The sequence below is a fragment of the Plasmodium brasilianum genome, chromosome 14, assembly GCF_023973825.1.
Source record: "Plasmodium brasilianum strain Bolivian I chromosome 14, whole genome shotgun sequence".
NCBI classification, from domain to species: Eukaryota; Apicomplexa; class Aconoidasida; order Haemosporida; family Plasmodiidae; genus Plasmodium; species Plasmodium brasilianum.
The window spans coordinates 540,576-560,425 of NC_090127.1; the positions used below are offsets into that span (position 1 = coordinate 540,576).

Here is a 19,850-nt window from a genome sequence, read left to right on the forward strand (position 1 = left end):
GCTACTATGGAGAGAAATTACAACTACGTTATATAGCAATAAAATAAATATGCAGCGTTATACATAACTGTGAAGACAAAACTACGGCAACCTTACTTCAAAACCACTTGTATACGTATAAATTAGCTTATAAGCACTCATATATGTACACGTATATATATATATATATATATATATATATATATAGGTGTATATTTGCTTACTTATATGTATGCATCTGTTCCTTAGATGCACGAGTCACACCGCTTGGGCACGATGGAAGAGAAAATTAAATCCCATCTAAAGGCCTTAAACTTTGTAGAAGTATGCAACTGCATAGATAAGAAGGAGACAGAAATTGGCGACATAGCCAAATGGGTATGCTACAATAAGCTTCTTATTAACATAAAACTTCTAGAAAAATGTAGTGAAAATACAAGTTTGAAACAAAATATATTAGACGAGCTAGATAACGAAATTATTAAGACTACAAAAATTGTCAAAATTGATAAAAAGGATAAGGTGGACGTATATTTATGTATAAAAAGGTATGTCTTTCTTTTGTATAAGATACTTTCCCATTTTGAAAAAGTTAATTTAGAAACAAACAAAATGGTATATGAGGTATTTCTTATCTTTTCCATAAAACTTGTTATCCTTTATGACGAGAAGGAATTTCTGCTAAATATCATTCATAGCTTGGTTAATAATGTAGAGAATAATAAAAAAAAAAATAATTCACAGGAAAATTTATTTTTATTCGAATTTGCAAAAAATTTATTTGACTTATACTGTTTTATTATGTTACCTGATTTTATTTTTTTACATTCTTTGTTAATTTATTTATATAATAATATCAACATGGACATATGTCACAATTTGAAGAATGAAAGAATACAACTAATCTGCTACATATTAAAGAATATTAATATACTTTTTGAAAAATTGCTTAAACACAGTGATAGCACCTTAACAAGTATTTACGACGATGAAAAGAATGACCGATCATCTCTTTTAATCGAACTAAGGGATAGCTTAAACATCATATATCCCAAGACAGAATGTCTGGTTGATACGATTAGTAAATCAAATACAAAAATAATATTTAAGGAGTGTAATTATTTCCACCTTTTATATAAAACAATTCAAATATCATTCAATACAAATAAATACTCATTGGAGAAGGAGAAGTATCATCATAATTATAATTATGCAAATGTAAATATAAATAATTTTCTTTTGTTACTTAAAATTTTATCTCCAAATTTTTTGGTATGGACAGCTCGTAAGGATAACAAAGAAAAGATATATAAAGAATTACAACAAATAATATATACATATGAAGAAACTGAATTCTATAAGTTCAACTATATATACGTCATAGATAATTTGCAGAATTATAATTATTTAAATGAGACTACAGGTTGTCTCTTCTTCTTCTACCTTTCGTTGCTCTCTTTAAATGAGATCAATAAAAATTTGGATAAACAAATTAACATTTTAGTGAGTACCTTAATAGGAAACTATTTTTCTTTTTTTCAAAGAAGACATAATTTTGTACTCCCCAAAGATACGATCTTATTACCAAACCGAGGAAAAATAATACAGTCAAAAAGAGAAGTGTTAAGCCAAAAAAATGAAGAACACACAATCGAACAGTTTGAAGACTCCGTTTTCCATGAGAATACAAAAAATGATCGATGTATGCATGTGATGAAGGAAAAACGTTTTTCAAAAAATGTAGAAGCATATTGCCAGGTGAAAGAGCAAAAAAAGAATACACACGAATGCACTATTTATGACAGTAAAAATTGCGCAAATATTTGCAAAATTAGTTTTGACATATTATTTAAACACAGTCATAAAATAATAATGAAACTGAAAAATTTAATCATTTGGGGATATATATATCCTGATGATAGCGAAGAATTGAACTTTTTGAATTTGGCTAATATCTTCATTTTTAATGATGATATGTATACTACTAACCAAAAGAAGGAATCCCTCAGTGAATACTTATTCAAGAGACATAACTTTTTTATATACAATTATTCAGTTTTCAAAAATACATATGAGTGTAAAACTTTGTCCTATAAGTATATGGACGTTTTTTCTGATTTTATCTCTTCTTTAATTCTAAATATTATCCTTGTGCTAGCTAAAATTCATTTGTCATGTAGTTACATACTTCAACAGGATAGTGAAAAGGGAGATCGGGACAAAACACAGCTTAATAGGAGATGTGCTAACGTGAAAGTTTTCACGAACGAGTGCGTCATCAATGATTTTTACTGCACAAGGGGGGGGAAATTAGAGCAATCAAAGAAGATGCAGCAAACACAGCAAGAGCCACTCATAACAAAAGATGAGACAAATGTAAACACGAACGACACGAACAGCAACATTCGACATACTTGCGTCAAAGTGGACGAAGAAACAAGTGCAGACAAAACCAAAGACGCTTTGAATAAACTCAAAGGTGATATTATAAACTCGTATTACCACATAGAAACTGTCCCAGTTGATGAAAGAATGGAATTCTTTTTTAATGAGTTACTTTTTATTTGTTTTAAATTAATTAATTATCCCTCAAAAAATGTCCGAAAATATTGTATTTCTGTCATATCACTTGTTATACCGAAAATAAATATAAAATCTTCTTACATCAATTATGTTGATAAAAAAACAGATACATTTATTACCTTTATAGATGATGATGAAACATATGATCAGAGTGAAGTTATTAAAAATTATGTTTATTTAAAATGTAAAATTAATAAATACTTAAATTTGAACTTGATTAAATCTATTGAGAAATTAATACGCATTTGTTTTTTAAAACTGAGTAACAGAAATTTGTGTTCAATTATTTGTAAAAATATTTTATTCTCATTTTGCTCTCATCCTTTTGTAATGCCATTTATTTTACATAAATACGTTAATATCATTTTATATCTAATAGAAACTAATTACATTATTCTAATTGTCGATTCGTTAAAATGTTTATTCATGTTATATCAGATAAATGCTCAGGATATGAAAATTTACAACTATGACATAGTATATAGACTGCATTTACTATTCAACGTATTTCAAGAAAATAATAATCCGCATATAAACATGAATGATACTACTATAAATGATAATAATTTAGTGATTAATAATCACCCATCCGTAAATTCTAATAATTTAACCTCGTTTTTAAAAAAATTTTATTTTAACATCAATCAAGTTGACAAGGGAAGAGAAGAAATATTACTACACATAAAACTTATCTTACATTGTTTACACATTAATTGTTCAGAAGAAGAATATTTTAAATTAATTCGCATTTTTTCAAAACATCCCAAGGAATTTCAAGAATATTCAAAAAGTTTTCAGCTTTTTTCTGCTTTCTAAAATGGCGTATTTCTTTTATTTTGTACATTATAGAGAAAAAGTATGGTACCAATACAATGCAGTTATTTGTGCTTTAGTTACAGCTAAAATATTTGTAAAAAAAAAAAAAAGTAAAGTTTTAACATTGCGATTTATGCTTCTTTCTTTTTTCTTTTTTTAATAAATGATTATTTTGGCTGCGTAGAACGTGTCCCCCATCATATTAATTGTTCTTCGCGTGCATCCTTGCAAATTTAATCGAATAACTCACATGCGAACACACGTACGTATATATATATATATATATATATATATATATATGTTTGTTTGTATATTTTATATGTTTGCAAGTATATATAAGGTATATTTTGTTATGTGTACATTTTTATCTGAATACAATCAGTGTGTGCTGTTTTGAACATATATAGACATTCGTGTTTGCTCAATTATCAGTGCTTAACGGTGCAAATTATATAGAAAAAGAAAAAAATATATGCTTATATTTGTTAATGAGTTTATATGTAAGAACGCAAAAATATAATTTAATCAAAGATTCCAAATAGACAAATTATAAGAGTAACGGAGTTCATACATATGTTCATACATACGTTCATACGTACGTTCATACATACGTTCATACGTACATACATGTTTATGTATACGTACGAATTAGGAGCAGATTGAGATAGTTGCAAGGATCCACTTACAATTTTGTGTTATATGCTTTTAGATATATACACATATGCTGAAATAATGTGATAAAAAATTTTTAATAAAATTTATTTTTTTAAAATATACTAAAAAGTATATAAAATGAATAAACAGATAAGTAGAAATGAAAAAGTATCAGATAATATTATATTTCATTGTTTTTATCTCCAGTCATTTTTTAACTGTCAACACAATACGAAAAAAAGGTCTAAAGGGAAGTATAAAAAAAGGTAGAACTTATAATGTGCATACTCGTATACCCCTACGTATGAGTGTCCATATATATTTATATATATACATATATATATATATAAATATATATGGACACATAAAAATATTCACACAAATCTATATGCTTAGCTTACACAGAGCTAACTTCTTAACCATTTATATATCTCCCTCTTTTTTTTTCTTTTTTTTTTTTTCCATATTATAATTTTTAAGCAAATGAAAATAATGAACATGTACAGAAAGAGAAGAACTTAGGGAACTTTGAAATTATGAAGGATAAAAATAATGTATCAAATATAGAATTAAAATCATCTACATTTTTTAATATATTAGCATCAACAAGGTTAATGCAAAGTGTAGGACAACCCATATCTCATAGCCCAGTATATAGATACATACATAACATTCATGATCATAATGAAAATAATGGAGCCGTCTTGGTATTTGTTCTTTTCGTTATTTTAATTTTTTCTGTATTATTCTTTATTTTCTATTTTATTTTCAGACATCATGTAAAACATGTAGAATTTATGAATACTCGAAGGTAATTTTTTTTCCTTGTTATAATATACATATATTTTTTTTTTTTTTTGTTTTTTAATGTGCATCATGTTAACAAATAAGTCTGATAAATGCCCACGTAAATGTATCTGTGTACGTATGTATGTACATATATATACATATATAAATTTATGCGCATATACCTCCGCTTGTACACAGTTTTGCAATATTAATGCTGATATTTTAAATAGAAAAACGCAAAGGGGGATTATCTCGTTGCTACAAAATTGTGTGGAAAGTAAAGTATACTTAAAATAAAGATAAAACATAATTTTTTTTTTTTTTTTTTTTTTTTTTTTGGCAAATGCTATTCCATTAAATACTCATTTAGATATGTACACATATAACTATATGCATAAACTTATATATAAATATGTGCATGTACAAACAAAACTTTTGATAATCACATAAGAATAAAAAGATTCGTTATTGTTTAATATACAGTTTTTTTTTTTTTTAGTATTTTTCCATTAAACGAAAACTATAATGTTACAATAAACAATTTTACTTCATGCGCATACATATATATATGCGCTCACACATGTACATAACCACTTATAAACAGGCACACATATGTACATATTTAATCCCTGAGCGTTACTGCCACCTTAAGACTTTACCTCTTCAACTTTTTCAATAACCTTAGGACTTGAACTATGATTTAACGCTATACATACTTACATATATACTCATTTATTTTAATGTTTAATTATGCACTATCTACATCCCTTTGTGCATTTTTAAAATGTGAAAAATTTGCCATACCATTATATCAAAAAGGTGTAAAAAGCAAAAATACAAATTACTCGTACGCTTAATTATTCATTGACATATAAGTATATATATGTGTGTATAACAAAATATATATGCATCATCTCATATATATGCTTACGTACAATTTTTCCTCCTTTCATATTTCAATAAAAGAAAAAAGGTGAGGGCTAGAAATTTTATAAAACGTATATACATAATGTATTATTTTTGTAAGCACAAAATATAACTATATATGATCACGTATTATTATTTCTGTAAAGTTCCTTTTTATTTATTCTTTATTATAGCGACAAAAACTTCGTCACATTTTTCCCTTTATATTCAGATTATGTTTAACCGTTTGGAAATCAACAAAATAAATTAAAATATTATAAAAAAAAAAAAGAAAAAAAAAGAACAGGGATAAAAAATCGAATAATTATTATGCGCTAATTATTAAAAGGCTACATACACAATAATGTGCGTAATTGAATACTAAAAAAGATGTACAAAAAAATTAAAAATAAAAAGGATATATTCTGTATCAAAAAAGCTTAAAAAAATGACGTGTTAAACGAATTGCAATAATATTGGGATTACGGGAAAAAAAAAAAAAAATGAAAAGAACGGAAAGGAGAGGAAAGAAAAAATAAAATAAATACAAAATAAATTAAAAATAAAATAAATACAAAATAAATAAAAAATAAAATAAATACAAAATAAAATAAATACAAAATAAAATAAACACAAAATAAAATAAATACAAAATAAAATAAAAACAAAATAAAATAAATACAAAATAAAATATAAACAAAATGAAAATTTAAGAAAAATCTAAAGTTAAAGCAAAAGCCGGAGCTAGAGCTAAAGCTAAAGCTAACCAAAAGAGCTGAGAATCCAATTTAAACAAATAAAAATATAAACAAAAAGATACAAAAAAAAAAGGATGACTAAATAATAAAGCTCTCTTCCACATTTTAAATCTATTAAATCTTCTCCACATAATATACGCATTTTTGCAATAACGGATTTTTTTTTTTTTTTTGACATCAATATGGTATTATGTCAAAAAAAAAACAACAAAAAGATAAAGTATGAAAAATAAAATAAGATCAAATGAAACCAAAGAAAATCCAATAAAACCAAATAATATGTAATAAAATACAAATAAAATATGCACCTGGACATACACGCATGAGTAGGCAGTAACCACAGAGGATCTTATAGCTTATGTCTTTTTATACAGCAATTCCTTTGTTTTGCTTAAAACATCGGCAGCATCTGGTATAATTTTATTTCTTATTATCTTTAAATACAGTAGCAAATTTTTTCCCATTTTATTAATAATAAAATTATTATCTGATAAGAAATTATTTTTTTTTTTCATAGTATTTAAAAAATCAACATCCTCTTGAATTATTTCAACTAATTTATTTATTTCTATTTTAAAATTGTCTAAAAATTCTTTATTATTTTCACATAGTAATATGAGTCCATTTAATTGAGACACATTACTACAAATTGTTGTGTATCGGTTAGAGATTTCGTTAAAAGTATTTACTAAATCAATAGCTTTTTTATCAATTGATAAGTTTGGATTGATAATATATTTTAATTCGTTTATATATATAAAGCACTTTTTGCATAACCTTACTTTTATATATTTTAACTGATTGTCTTTCATTACATCTATACTTTTAACACAGTACATACAATATATTTCTTCACATACATCACAAAATAACTTGTTTGTGTTTAAGTAGTAAATCTGATTTACACTACTTTTACAACTATTACAATAATCACCTTCTTTTTTTTTAAAATCTCCTGCTCTTAAAAACATTTTTAAATCAAATGAATTATTATTCATCAAAATTCTCTTAAGCCAATCTTTTCGTGGATCCATTTCCTCCTTTGCAATTTCTCTCTTTTCTATGAAATTCTCAGTTAGGTCCCGGCTTATTCTGTTATTCATTTTGCTTTCTGCTTTTCTTCTTTTCAGAATATGTACCTTAACTCAAAGTAGTACACATGTATGGTTGTATGTGTAGCTTTGCTTGGACATTAACAATGTTTGACTAAATAGCTCGATACATATAGATATAGAATCAACATAAGCGATAATAAATTATATGGTAACATATAAACTTATGTACGTTAACACATATATATGTTGGAAGAACAATACAACGCTCCTTTCATCTACAACTATGCGGTTTCGAGCAAAAAATATACATATACAAGAGTATATATATGTATATTTTATATGAACGAAGGGCACAACTTACTTGTACATTTGGTAATGCACTAGTCACATGCCTCGTTCTGAAGGCTTAAAGAATGCATACATATATACATTTATGTACATACGCGTATACATTTATATACGTAAGTATATGCAGAAAAAATGAAAAAAGCATACCTCATATTTGACTGTTCAATGAATTACATAAACGTAATAAATTCGTATGTATCTATTATAAAACTCTTAAAACTCAATCAACAACCAACATTTTCGCTTCTACTAATCAACTTAAATATTTTATTAAAAAAGGAGAAAAAAAAAAAAAGAAAAGAATATAAAAGAATTGAAGAAAGCAAAAAAGAACAAAAAGTAACAGAAAAAATCAAATATGAACAGAAAAGAACAAAAGTGGACAGAAAAGATCAAATATGAACAGAAAAGATCAAATATGAACAGAAAAGATCAAATATGAACAGAAAAGATCAAATATGAACAGAAAAGAACAAAAATTAACAGAATTGAACAAAAAAGAGAAGAAAAATATTCAAATAACGTTTTAAGCTTTTTATATTTAAACAACTTTTTTATAAATTTTTTTTTTTGGGGTATTACATATTTTATATTTCTAAACCTGTAATAATCAGGTCGTTGTTTTTATAAAACTAGGGTTTTAAAAAATTCTATTCTAAAGCACTATGTATATGTATATATAAATGTTAATATATATATATATATATATTTATTTATATTTTTATATTTAATTAATCGCATTTTACATATATATTAAACATATATAATTATAGCCATTGCGCAATTATTATTTTTTTTTTTTAAAACATACAGAATATATTTGCATGACGATTAAAGACCAAAAACAAAAAAAATAATAAAAAAAAAATAATAAAAAAAAATAAAAAGCACCACTTTATGTATAATTATTTTGTATATGTATATTTTTTTTTTTATATTTTTTCTTACCCTTTTCAAGTTTATTATGGATATGGGTTGTATATATTTAAGTACATATATACATATATATATATTTATATTTTATATATATACATACATGTATGTATATATGTGCACGTACTCCTGTTTTTTTATATTTTATGTTTTTTTTTTTTTTTTTTTCTAGCTAATATTTTATTTCTTATTTTTAATTAAAAAGTGTCGAATTAGGTATTTCATTAAAAATAATAATTAATGTTTTAACACCATATTCAAAATATTTTTATATTATATTGTATTATTTTTTGTGTAGAACATAATGTCGTAATGTTTTTTCAATTTCTAACATAGATATAAAAGTGTACAGTATACATATATACATGCACATATATATATATGTACATTACTTTGGCATTCATGTAAAGAGAAGAAAATGTTTTAGAATATTCGTCTCTTTCTAATATATTGGATTAAATAATTCCGAACAGTTATAAAAACATCTCATTAAAGAAAAAATATGCATAGAAGATATAAGTATACGTGCATATATATATACGTGAATATATATATACGTGAATATATATATACGTGCATATATATGTACATGAATGTACGTATGTATGTGCGTGTGTTAGGTATGATAGATAAATTTAAAACAATTATGCATAAAAAATATTTAAATGTAAGTTTTATGCAAAATAATTTTACACACTTATCCTTTTGATAACATGGCTCTTATATTATTTTCACAATTAATCATTGCTTACAAATGTAGAGACTATATAACTAGAAAGAAAATGAAATAAAATTAATACCCCTTTTATAGTATATATGTATGTATGTATGTATGCATGCTTGTGTGTTCATACACGTACTTATAATGTATATGCTGTATATAATTTTTTTTAAATACGGGTTTATGTAGAAATATATATGTATGGCTTAAATGGATTGTTTCTATTTTAGCAAATTACATTATACAAATTATTAATGTGAATAATACTTCTAATAATTTAAAATTTTCTTAATAGATTTTTTATTATTAATTAAATATATCTACTTTTATATTTTTGCCATTTTTTATACCTAAAAAAGAAAGTCTCTCATTAAAATTTATGAGAGATAAAAAAGTTGCGAAATGCATAAGTGAAAGTAGGCATATATATATATGTGAAAAAAGAAAGTACCCACAAAACGGGCGTTTGAATGTGTATATGTATACTTGTATATATATGCGTATGTGAATACGTATACGTATTCAAATATATAGGTTTATGTATATGTGCATGCTTATTTTTATGAAGCGAACTGCAAATCTTGATCGACAACTGCTTAGCAAAAAGTATATAAAGTTCGTACCAAGACCTTAAAAAATAAATAAGGGTTCAGTGGTGATTTTAACGACGAAATTTAATGAAGGAAAAGTATATATAGGGCTTATTTGAAATCATTAAAATTAAATTTTATTTTCTACGATTTATTCATTTTCAACGGAGGTAATTGAATAAATAAACTGAAGAAAATAGGATAAAGGAAAAGCCAAACAAAGGCGATAGAGTAATCGTTCAGCAAGCCTCAAAATAAGCGGCAGAGTAGCAGTTATCTTACCACCTGTATAGCGCCAAGTAACAGCTGGAAGGAGTGCAATCTTAGTGTTGACTGACTTTTATTGAATTATTTATTATAACCCATTCGTTCGACTAATAAAGAGATAAATATAAAAGTAGGTGTTTACAATATGAAAAGAACAAAAAGCAAAGGAGAACCCAGTGAGCCTAAAAAAGCCAAAAAGAATCTTGAGGGAAACTCAAAAAGAAAAAGAGATGAAATTAATGAAAGTTGTGATGTAGGGAAAATTGAAGTTGATCTGTCAGTTGATTACAAGCGAAAAGATAAACATATTGAATATCAAGATTATAGGGAAGCAAAACATGATATTGTAAATAAGGATGAAGTGAATAATTCTCATTTGAAAAGAGAAGTTGGAAATTCAAGGTTGAAAGAAAGGGACAAAGATTCTGTGCATGCATATACTACGAAAAATTCAAACAGTAGAAAAAATAAGAAGAGGAAAAATAGTAATAATAATGATGAGAATAAAAATGACGAAGATGGTAAAATTGACAGAGACGGTAAAAATAAGGGGGATAGTAAAAATAATTACAGCAGTAAATACAATCGTAGCAGTGGAAATCTCAGAAGCAGTGGAAATCTCAGAAGCAGTGGAAATCTCAGAAGCAGTGGAAATCTCAGGAGCAGTGGAAATCTCAGGAGCAGTGGAAATCTCAGGAGCAGTGGAAATAACCGTAGTAAAAATAATCGGAGCAGCAGATATAATCGTAGTAGTATAGATGATAGCGACAGCAGAAATGGCAAAAAGGCTAGCAACCCACCCAGGACACGCAGAAGAACGAAGAATGGAACGTCTAATGACATTCAGAATGAAGAGTATAAGAAGGAAGGCGAAATGAGAAAAGTGAGTGATGCAAATTTGTTGAAGCGTCATGAGAATTATAAAGAAATGTTGAGTAAATATGTGAATTCGCATAAAAATATCTTACATAATTCAAATAGTACAAATTTGAAAGATAAAAGAGCGGGAGATAAAAAGAAGAGAATTCGAAAAAGAGGGGTATTAAAATTAGAAGATTTAATTATTAAAGAAGATAAAATTCAGGAAAATAAAAATAATCAACGGATAAGTAAGTTTTATGGAGGTGTACGAATAAAAAAGGTTAGTACTGCTGTTGGTAAATCGGATTATATTACACTTACAAGAAATTTAAATACAAATTTAAAAACAGTTGAATATTTAGATTTAATAAAATTACCCGAACAGGAACATTTGAATAATAATTTGAAATCTCCTGATTTAGATTTTATAGAAAAAAAGAAGGAAAAAAAAGAGATTGAAATGTATGCACCCAAATGGAAATATCCCCTTCAGATGTTTGATAAATTTATTTTTAAAAATAGAAATTTTGATTATAATAAATGGGTACCAAACTGTAAAACATTATGTGCAATTGGTTTACCTTTTCATTTAAATGAATTTTATCTATTACATACATTAATAGATATGTATTACAATAATAAAAATTATGATGGTGTTTTTGATGTAATGTGTACAAATGAAGATAATTTCCTTATATATAATAACATATTAGAATTATATACATGTATGTATGAAAATCATAATAGATATGAATTACTAGCAGCAAACTTAGGTATTTTAAAATTTGAATATCTATTTGGAACACAATATTGTTCGGCCAAAAATGATATGTTACCTCCTTATCTTTACCATATATTTAAAGATTTTTATCGATTTAATTCTTTCCCTATTGGGGGTCTAGGATTAATTCATTTTAAAAATGAGAAATATGCTAAAGATTTTTGTGTAACTATAAACAATTACACTTCCCATCTTTATGAAAAATATATTAAATTAATTCCAGATATTAATGGTTTGAAAGTTTTTCTTGAAGCAACTGTTTATTACCAAGTTCCTGACAGTCTCTTTACACAAATTAATTACAATGAGTTGAATATTGCTCTCAGTATTATACAGAAAAATATGGCAGGAGTTATCGGTATAATTAATGAATTAAAAAATTATTATAAACAAAAGAATATATGGAATTTGATCTTTGCAAATATAGATCTGCAAGAATTTTATAAAAAAAAAATAGAGCCAGGAAATAACATGTCAGATGTCAATGGTAAGGTTAGTGGTAACAATCATATTGGTAATAATATCTCCAAGGATAATAATTGTTATGATACAACACAAGAACTACTAAAAAGAATAAAAGAATTGCCATTTAGAGATAATATATTTCCTAATTTCTTAGTTCGCATATATAACACATATATTAATAGATATTTGATTTCCAACGGTTTTTGCTTACTTGGAAGCCCATATTTAGATGAGGAAGCAGGGCAAAAAGTAGCTGATTTTTTAAAAAAATTTTACTTACTAGATTGGTTTTATAATGAAAAAGATGAAACATGTTATTTTTATATTTTTAAGCCAATAATAAATGCTTTTGCAGTTTTTAGAAGACTTTTTAATGCATCTATAAGCTATTCAGTATGTACTCTATTTTTAAAACTACCTTTTGGATTAGTTCCAGCTATGTTTATTCAAGCAAATATGAATGTAGGAATTTTACATGTATACAATGGAAATATTATTCCTAGGATGTATCAAGTTCAATTAAATGTAAATAGGGCAGACTTTAGCTTGTTACCATTTTTTACTTATGATAATTATATTAGGAGTTTTATAGGTAATCAAAATATAAACCATAACCAACCACCATTTGATGTATATAGTGATTCATCAGCTCAGAGAAAAAATAGAAATATGGGAAATTATGATGAACATAATAAAGCGCAAGTTAATTATTTAACAAGGGTATTCAATCAAAGACCTAATGAAAATATAAAGAGCAGCAACAACAAAGTTGAGGAAATTATTAAACTTAGAGGTGATCAAACTAGTGGTGCTCATTATGTTTCACCATGTGTTGCTTTGTTCAATAACCCAAACTATATGAACAAACAAGTAAAAGATGGCATTAACAATAGTAACTTCAACTGTGTACCAAATAATGATATAGTCAATGAAGGAAATAGTCAAAGATGCATGAAACGTACTGACTTATCAGACTTAAGTGGAAATGTAAAAAATAGAGAAAGTGTGCATAAGGGCAAAAATTCGGAAAATACGATCATAATTAAAAGTGACGCACGAAGTAATAGCAACAATAGCAGCGTTAATAATGGCTTTCTCAACATTAGCAACCGAAACAATAATAAGCGTAACAATAGCAAGCGCAACACTAGCAACTGCAAGACTAGCAACTGCAAGACTAGCAACTGCAACAATAGTAAGCGCAACAATAATAACTTAAAATCAGGAGAAAGGGAAGATGAGTCCATAATTATTAATGAAGAAAAAAAGTAGCAGAATAACATGGAGATAGGAAAATCAGTCCCAATAATAATGATATTTCTCAGTCTATTTTGAATAAGCTCATCGATTTATCAAGAGAACATAAAAAGAAGTTACTAAAATTAGTAGCTAGGTAAAATCTAAAAAAAGAAGAGGAAAACTCCTAGTCGAAACTTCTATTCAATAAACGTCGATATAGTCAGTTTTCAATATTGAAAAGGAAGATTCAGCAGTTTAGGTTTTCGGATAATAAACAGACTTAAACTCTGAGAAATATAAATAACAAATAGATGTAATGCTAACAAAAAAAAAAAAAAAAATTTTGTTTTTTTTATAATAAAAGAAATTGCGATGTTCAATGCTCCATGAGTGAATTTCACTGTTACCGCAGTAGAAATATGCTTGTATGCACGTACGAATATATGTTTGTATGGGCATAAACTTAACTAATGCAAATGAATAGAATACCCACAAATGTAGTCGTATTTTGTATCTACGCCGAACGAATAAGATTAAGACGGAGGAGACGTGACGCAAGTGCAGTAAATACCACACTGATCATAGTATATACATTTTTTCTGCATTCTCCAAAATGTGGAAGTATTAGAAAAAATAATAGGACACTTCATAAAACAAGCGATAAGTATATGCATGTTTGTATTTTTACATGAATACATAAATGGTTTATATTACTTTAGTGATTTCATTTCTATATTTAAGATTTTCATATGGAAATGAAATGAGTAACACATATGATGGTATGCATTAATTTTCAATGCTTACTTGGTTACACCCATTATATTTCATTATAAAACTTTAGATATATATGCGGTAAATGAAAGCATGAGCAATTTTTTTTTTTTCCTTTTTTCATATACTTTATATGTTATTTTTTCTTATATTTTTATGTCTTTGTACCGTTAATTCATCTCCTTCTCCGATATAAAGCCCATTTTGTAGTTGTAATTACTTGTAGTTACTTGTAATTACTTGTAGTTACTTGTAGTTACTTGTAGTTACTTGTAGTTATTTGTAGTTACCTGTAGTTATTTGTAGTTACCTGTAGTTATTTGTAGTTACCTGTAGTTATTTGTAGTTGGTTTCTCACTCAATATTCATTGTAATTATTTACATATACATGTATGTGTAACGGGTGCGTAAATTTTATTGCAATATGCTCCATTTGTGAATTGAAGGGGTAAGTAATAAATTATAATCCAAAAAAAAAATTAAAGGGGGGAATATATATCGAATATTATTTATATCTTTAAAATTTGCGTAATGGCAGATAATTAAATATCAAAAAAAAAAAAAAAAAAAAGAGAAAATTTTATGAATTATTTTATTTTATTTTTTTTATTTCTTCACAATTACATCACCACCATCACCCACACCTTCTTCTTTCCCTTTTCGTCCCTCCATTTATTATTTTTAAAACACTTTTCTACTTTTTCTTAAAGAAGTGGCGTCAATTTTTTAAAAATCATTTTATAATATTTTTCTCCACGTGCCTTTTTTGAATTTAAAAATATATACTCGGTCTTTCTTTAGATGAAAGTTAAACAGCATACACAAACAAAAAAAAAAAAAAGAATAAATATATCAAATGAAAAAAAAAAAAAAAAAAAAGGATAGAGAAAAAAAGGTACATGTATATATATATACGTGTGCATATTTAGTTATGCACATTTCCGTAAATTTATTAAACCCTCCCACATGATGGGAAAATCATTTCGTAGAGTCCAAAAAGTTCGATTTATAAGTAACTTGGTTGGTTTCCTCATTCTCCGCTTCGGACATTTTTTGCATTTGTGGTAATACACTTAATAAAATTAAGAAAAAAAAAAAAATTAAAAAGATAGGACTTTTAAATAAATTATACATATAAAAATTTTTCTTCGGAACAAGGAAATCATATACTCTCCTCACCTCAAAAACAATATTTGTCACCATTAAATTACTTTTTTCAAAAGGTGATAATAGTTCATATGCTTGTACTGTATATATTTTATCATTATTTTTTGTTATGTTTTTTTTAACTTCTACTTGAAATCTCGTAAATTCAATGTAAGGATGATTAACAAACATGTTATACATTCCTTCCTTCACATTTGCAAAAAGAAATTGACCATTGCTTTTTGGTTTCATGTATGTTTCTGAATCTAAATAAACGGTACATTCAGACAAAATATTCAAATTCGCTTTAACCGTGCCTTCAACATAATTATTATGTAATTCAATAAAATCTTCTTCACATCTTGAAGTTCTTATAAGGTGAAAATAAATAAATATTGTGAGAAAAAGGCTAGTAAACAATTTCATGTTCCTCTTTATTATTATTTTATACATTGGTAAAGAACAAATAAATTCAGAAAAGGAAATCTACGTGCAGGGGGAAGTGGAACATAAAAAAAAAAAAAAAAAAAAAAAAAAAAATGTTACACAGATAGCTTAGAACTATTGTAAAAATGTATAAAATATAAGAGCAATTTTTTTAATGATACATATGTATCTACATATATGTATACATATACATAAACATCTGTACTTGTATAAGTACTTATACATATATAATAAATATTCCAATTAAATTTAATTTCTTCAATTACTTTTCCGAAAAATTTTGCAAACATAATATAAATACTTCACTATTTTAATCACTCCATAATATTAAAAATTTTAGCTTATATTGAAAATATATTTGAACTGTGCTAACACTTTTCTTAAGGTGCTAATTGTTGAATCGTTAATTATGTTATATGTCAATTCTATAATATTTTGAAATGTTCATTTTCAGATGCACTTTTATGTTTATTTACTACCCTTATTGTACTTTTTTTTTTATTTTTAAATGAAAATAGTACTTGCTGATTTTTTTTCTTATCTACCACTGTACTTAATATGCTAAAATTAAAACGATTCCGTAGGAAAAACGTTTACATATTATTTTCTTAAATTATATATATATATATATATATATATATATATATATATATACTCATATACATGTAATATATGAATTATATATGAATATTTAAATGGTATATATGTTATATAGATTAATATCGAACATACAAAATTCTGTACACCTACCTTTATTTTTCGCAATTAATTAACAGCCACGCAAAAAAAAAGAAAAAAAAAAAAAAATTATATAAAATCCTTATATTAGTTGAATTTTAAGGGATTCTGTAAATTTAACACCACTGTATTCTTAAGACTTAAATGTAGTGCGCATAAGCGAATAACATATATTATATATATGTATATATTTAATATATATCTTCATTTACTTAAGATTTTTACATTTCTCCAAACTCGACTTAACAAAAAAGAATTTTTTTTTAAACTCATAACTTATTATACATATATGAATAAATGCGTATGAAAAAAAAAAAATGTACAATTCCTTTCCAAATTTAAAAAAAAAAAATATATATCATACTGTTTTAAAACAGCTTGTATGTGGAAAAAAGTTCTCAGTTTTTTAAAAAATAGAGGAGCTATATTTTTATAAAATTTTAATTTTAATAATAAAGTCAAAAAAAAAAAGAAATTAAACATAAAATTTCAGTGAAGTATGAATAAAGGAAATACTAAAAATTTAAGGAATAATATATATATATATATATATATATATACAATATAATAGAATAAAAAATATGATAAAGTAAAAAGGTAGAACTATTTGTTTTTTACGGATCATTATAATATAACACTTCTTTAAATCTTGAATAAATACGACTTGCTGTAAAAAAAGAGAAAAAAGAACAAGATATTGCGCTTGCAGTTTCACGTTATAATGTTGTTATTTACAGAACAAAATCAGAATTCGTTTTTACCTATTTTTTCAAATAAGGTATTAATATTTTCTCCTGTCTAATAAGAAATCAAAAAAAAAAAGATCATGTGTTTTATTTAAATTTTCTTTACTTTGTTATATGTCTTAATACATTTTGCATTTTCACATGTACGCATTGTTTTTATTTTCATTTTTTAATGTATACCTTTGCGGAACATTGAATAAAGGAAACATTCTCTTCTTCACAAAATTTCATTACCATCTTAAATTATAAAAACCAAAAAAAAAAAAAAGTAAAAGAATGAAAAAACCACAAATATAATAAAAGCTTGTATATTTTTTGTCTTCAATAAAAATCATACAAATCCTATAAGTTTTATCGTGTACTTTTTTTTTTTTTTTTTTTTATCTTTTCATTGTTATTACCTCCGAATTTAGTTTTTGTGGCAAGTCCTTTTTATTTGCAACAACCATGATACAACAATTTCGCGACCCGTTCGATTTTATTTCGTTAATCCAGTACTTTAGAGAGTTAAACGATTCGATATTGCTGTGATTAATTTTTTTTTTTTTTTATATAAAAAAACAGGAGGAAATTATTAAAAAAATCCGAAAAAACGCTAGAATAATTTTGAAATAAAACTAAATAGAAAATATAAAAGTCATGCAAAAGAGGAAATAAATTCAAATTACTTTGAGTCATAAACGACAACTGCTCCATATGCATCCCGATAATATAAGGGTGCCATTGAGCGAAACCTTTCCTGTCCTCCAGTATCCCATATATGGAGTTTCATAGATGCCCCTTAAATAATGAGAATAATATGTTGTCTTATATTAATACCACCATAAATGTTTAAAAACTTTGTATTAATTAACGCGTTTAAAACATAGCTATTTCATTATGCACACACACACATATATATATATATATATATATATATATATATACATTAGCATATATGCATTCACCTATGCACATATATATAGGTCTTATGTTAAGCTTTATTTACCATTTTTCAACTCAATTGTATGCTGCAAAAACGCGGCACCAATTGTTACTTGATGTTTATCTGAAAAACGACCATGACATAAGTACAAAGCGATACTTGATTTTCCAACTCCACTATCACCTAATAAAACTATTTTCACTTTTGTATCATTTTTTTTTTTTTGATCTAAAGCTGATGTTAAAACATTTATATTTTTTGTTGAATTAGGTCTTTGAGAACTTGATGAGCATCCCATAATTTATATATACATATATATATTGCCCTTTTTGGCTTTAACCTTTTTTCAGTTTTATCTATTTTTGTGTTTATTATTACTGGGACATTAATGATATAATATTATCTTAAAACGTTATCATTCATGTATGTATATATATATATATATATATATATATATTTATATACACACTCGTTTTTTTTTAATTCTATTCATAATATAATTATTTGCTGCAAATACAAAAAAATTGTTCTATATAATACATATATAACATATGCACTTATAGTTCAATATCTATCGTTATACCATAAATTATTAAAAAAATATTTCATGTATTATATAATTTTTTCTTTCAATCAATCATTTTTTCCCTTATTTTGAATTTATTGTGCTTATTTTATTATCTTTATATTACTGTTATTATTACTATTTTTATTTTGTTTATTACAGTATATATATATATATATATTGTCATACTAAAAAATATTCCTGTTTTGTTATACCAAAATAATGGAAAAAGAAAGCATACAAAAAATGTTCGGCAAAAGCCAATATGAACTTTAATTTTACAAATTAATGAATTTTTATTGAATATATAATTTTATTTCGGAAATCAAATGCAAGGAACCCTTTTATTGACATAATATTCATTAAGTCGACTACAAGAGAATATATATATATCTTAATACCGATTATATACCGAATATACTGCGATATTATGTAAACTGCTGTTCGGTGAGAAAGAAAAAAAAAGAAAAAAAATGGAATTAGTTTTTTTTTCATCTTGAAATTATTTTATTTTTGTTTAATGCACAGAAATTTGTGCAAATAAACAAGAATAGAATATTTTAAAACGTTTAATTTTCTTTGCATCTTTTCTTTCGAAATGTATCAACTCTATGATTACTAAAAAAAAGAAAACAGGAAAAAAAGGTATTTAATAATAGAATGATTTGTCTGCTTTTATTGATAAATCAAAACTGCAACTTGTTCGAGAAAAAAGTTGTTCCAAAAGGGTAAAGGTTGAAAAGCACACAGAATAGAATCGTAATTTA

The 19,850-nt window shown here is 25.3% G+C and overlaps 5 protein-coding genes across 5 annotated transcripts; 3 read left to right on the top strand and 2 right to left on the bottom strand.

Moving 5' to 3' along the window:
* Nucleotides 1–255: 255 nt before the first annotated feature.
* MKS88_005347 (uncharacterized protein) lies at nucleotides 256–3,378 on the top strand (the record flags this gene model as incomplete). The annotated part of the gene is made up of 1 exon (XM_067218602.1): nucleotides 256–3,378. One exon carries the CDS (start codon nucleotides 256–258, stop codon nucleotides 3,376–3,378), a length of 3,123 nt encoding a protein of 1,040 aa, XP_067070561.1.
* A 792-nt stretch (nucleotides 3,379–4,170) lies between these two features.
* Nucleotides 4,171–5,520, top strand: MKS88_005348 (uncharacterized protein; the record flags this gene model as incomplete). Its single annotated transcript, XM_067218603.1, has 5 exons — nucleotides 4,171–4,252; nucleotides 4,513–4,739; nucleotides 4,805–4,843; nucleotides 5,020–5,098; nucleotides 5,474–5,520. 5 exons carry the CDS (start codon nucleotides 4,171–4,173, stop codon nucleotides 5,518–5,520), a joined length of 474 nt encoding a protein of 157 aa, XP_067070562.1.
* Nucleotides 5,521–6,841: 1,321 nt separating this feature from the next.
* On the bottom strand, nucleotides 6,842–7,588 carry MKS88_005349 (zinc finger protein; the record flags this gene model as incomplete). The annotated part of the gene is made up of 1 exon (XM_067218604.1): nucleotides 6,842–7,588. The coding sequence occupies one exon, from the start codon at nucleotides 7,586–7,588 to the stop codon at nucleotides 6,842–6,844; it is 747 nt and encodes a 248-aa protein (XP_067070563.1).
* A 2,956-nt stretch (nucleotides 7,589–10,544) lies between these two features.
* Nucleotides 10,545–13,778, top strand: MKS88_005350 (uncharacterized protein; the record flags this gene model as incomplete). Its single annotated transcript, XM_067218605.1, has 1 exon — nucleotides 10,545–13,778. One exon carries the CDS (start codon nucleotides 10,545–10,547, stop codon nucleotides 13,776–13,778), a length of 3,234 nt encoding a protein of 1,077 aa, XP_067070564.1.
* Nucleotides 13,779–15,494: 1,716 nt separating this feature from the next.
* Nucleotides 15,495–18,816, bottom strand: MKS88_005351 (ER membrane protein complex subunit 7; the record flags this gene model as incomplete). The annotated part of the gene is made up of 8 exons (XM_067218606.1): nucleotides 15,495–16,148; nucleotides 16,631–16,670; nucleotides 17,466–17,514; nucleotides 17,609–17,645; nucleotides 17,774–17,830; nucleotides 17,995–18,118; nucleotides 18,262–18,373; nucleotides 18,582–18,816. 8 exons carry the CDS (start codon nucleotides 18,814–18,816, stop codon nucleotides 15,495–15,497), a joined length of 1,308 nt encoding a protein of 435 aa, XP_067070565.1.
* Between the last annotated feature and the right edge of the window lie 1,034 nt (nucleotides 18,817–19,850).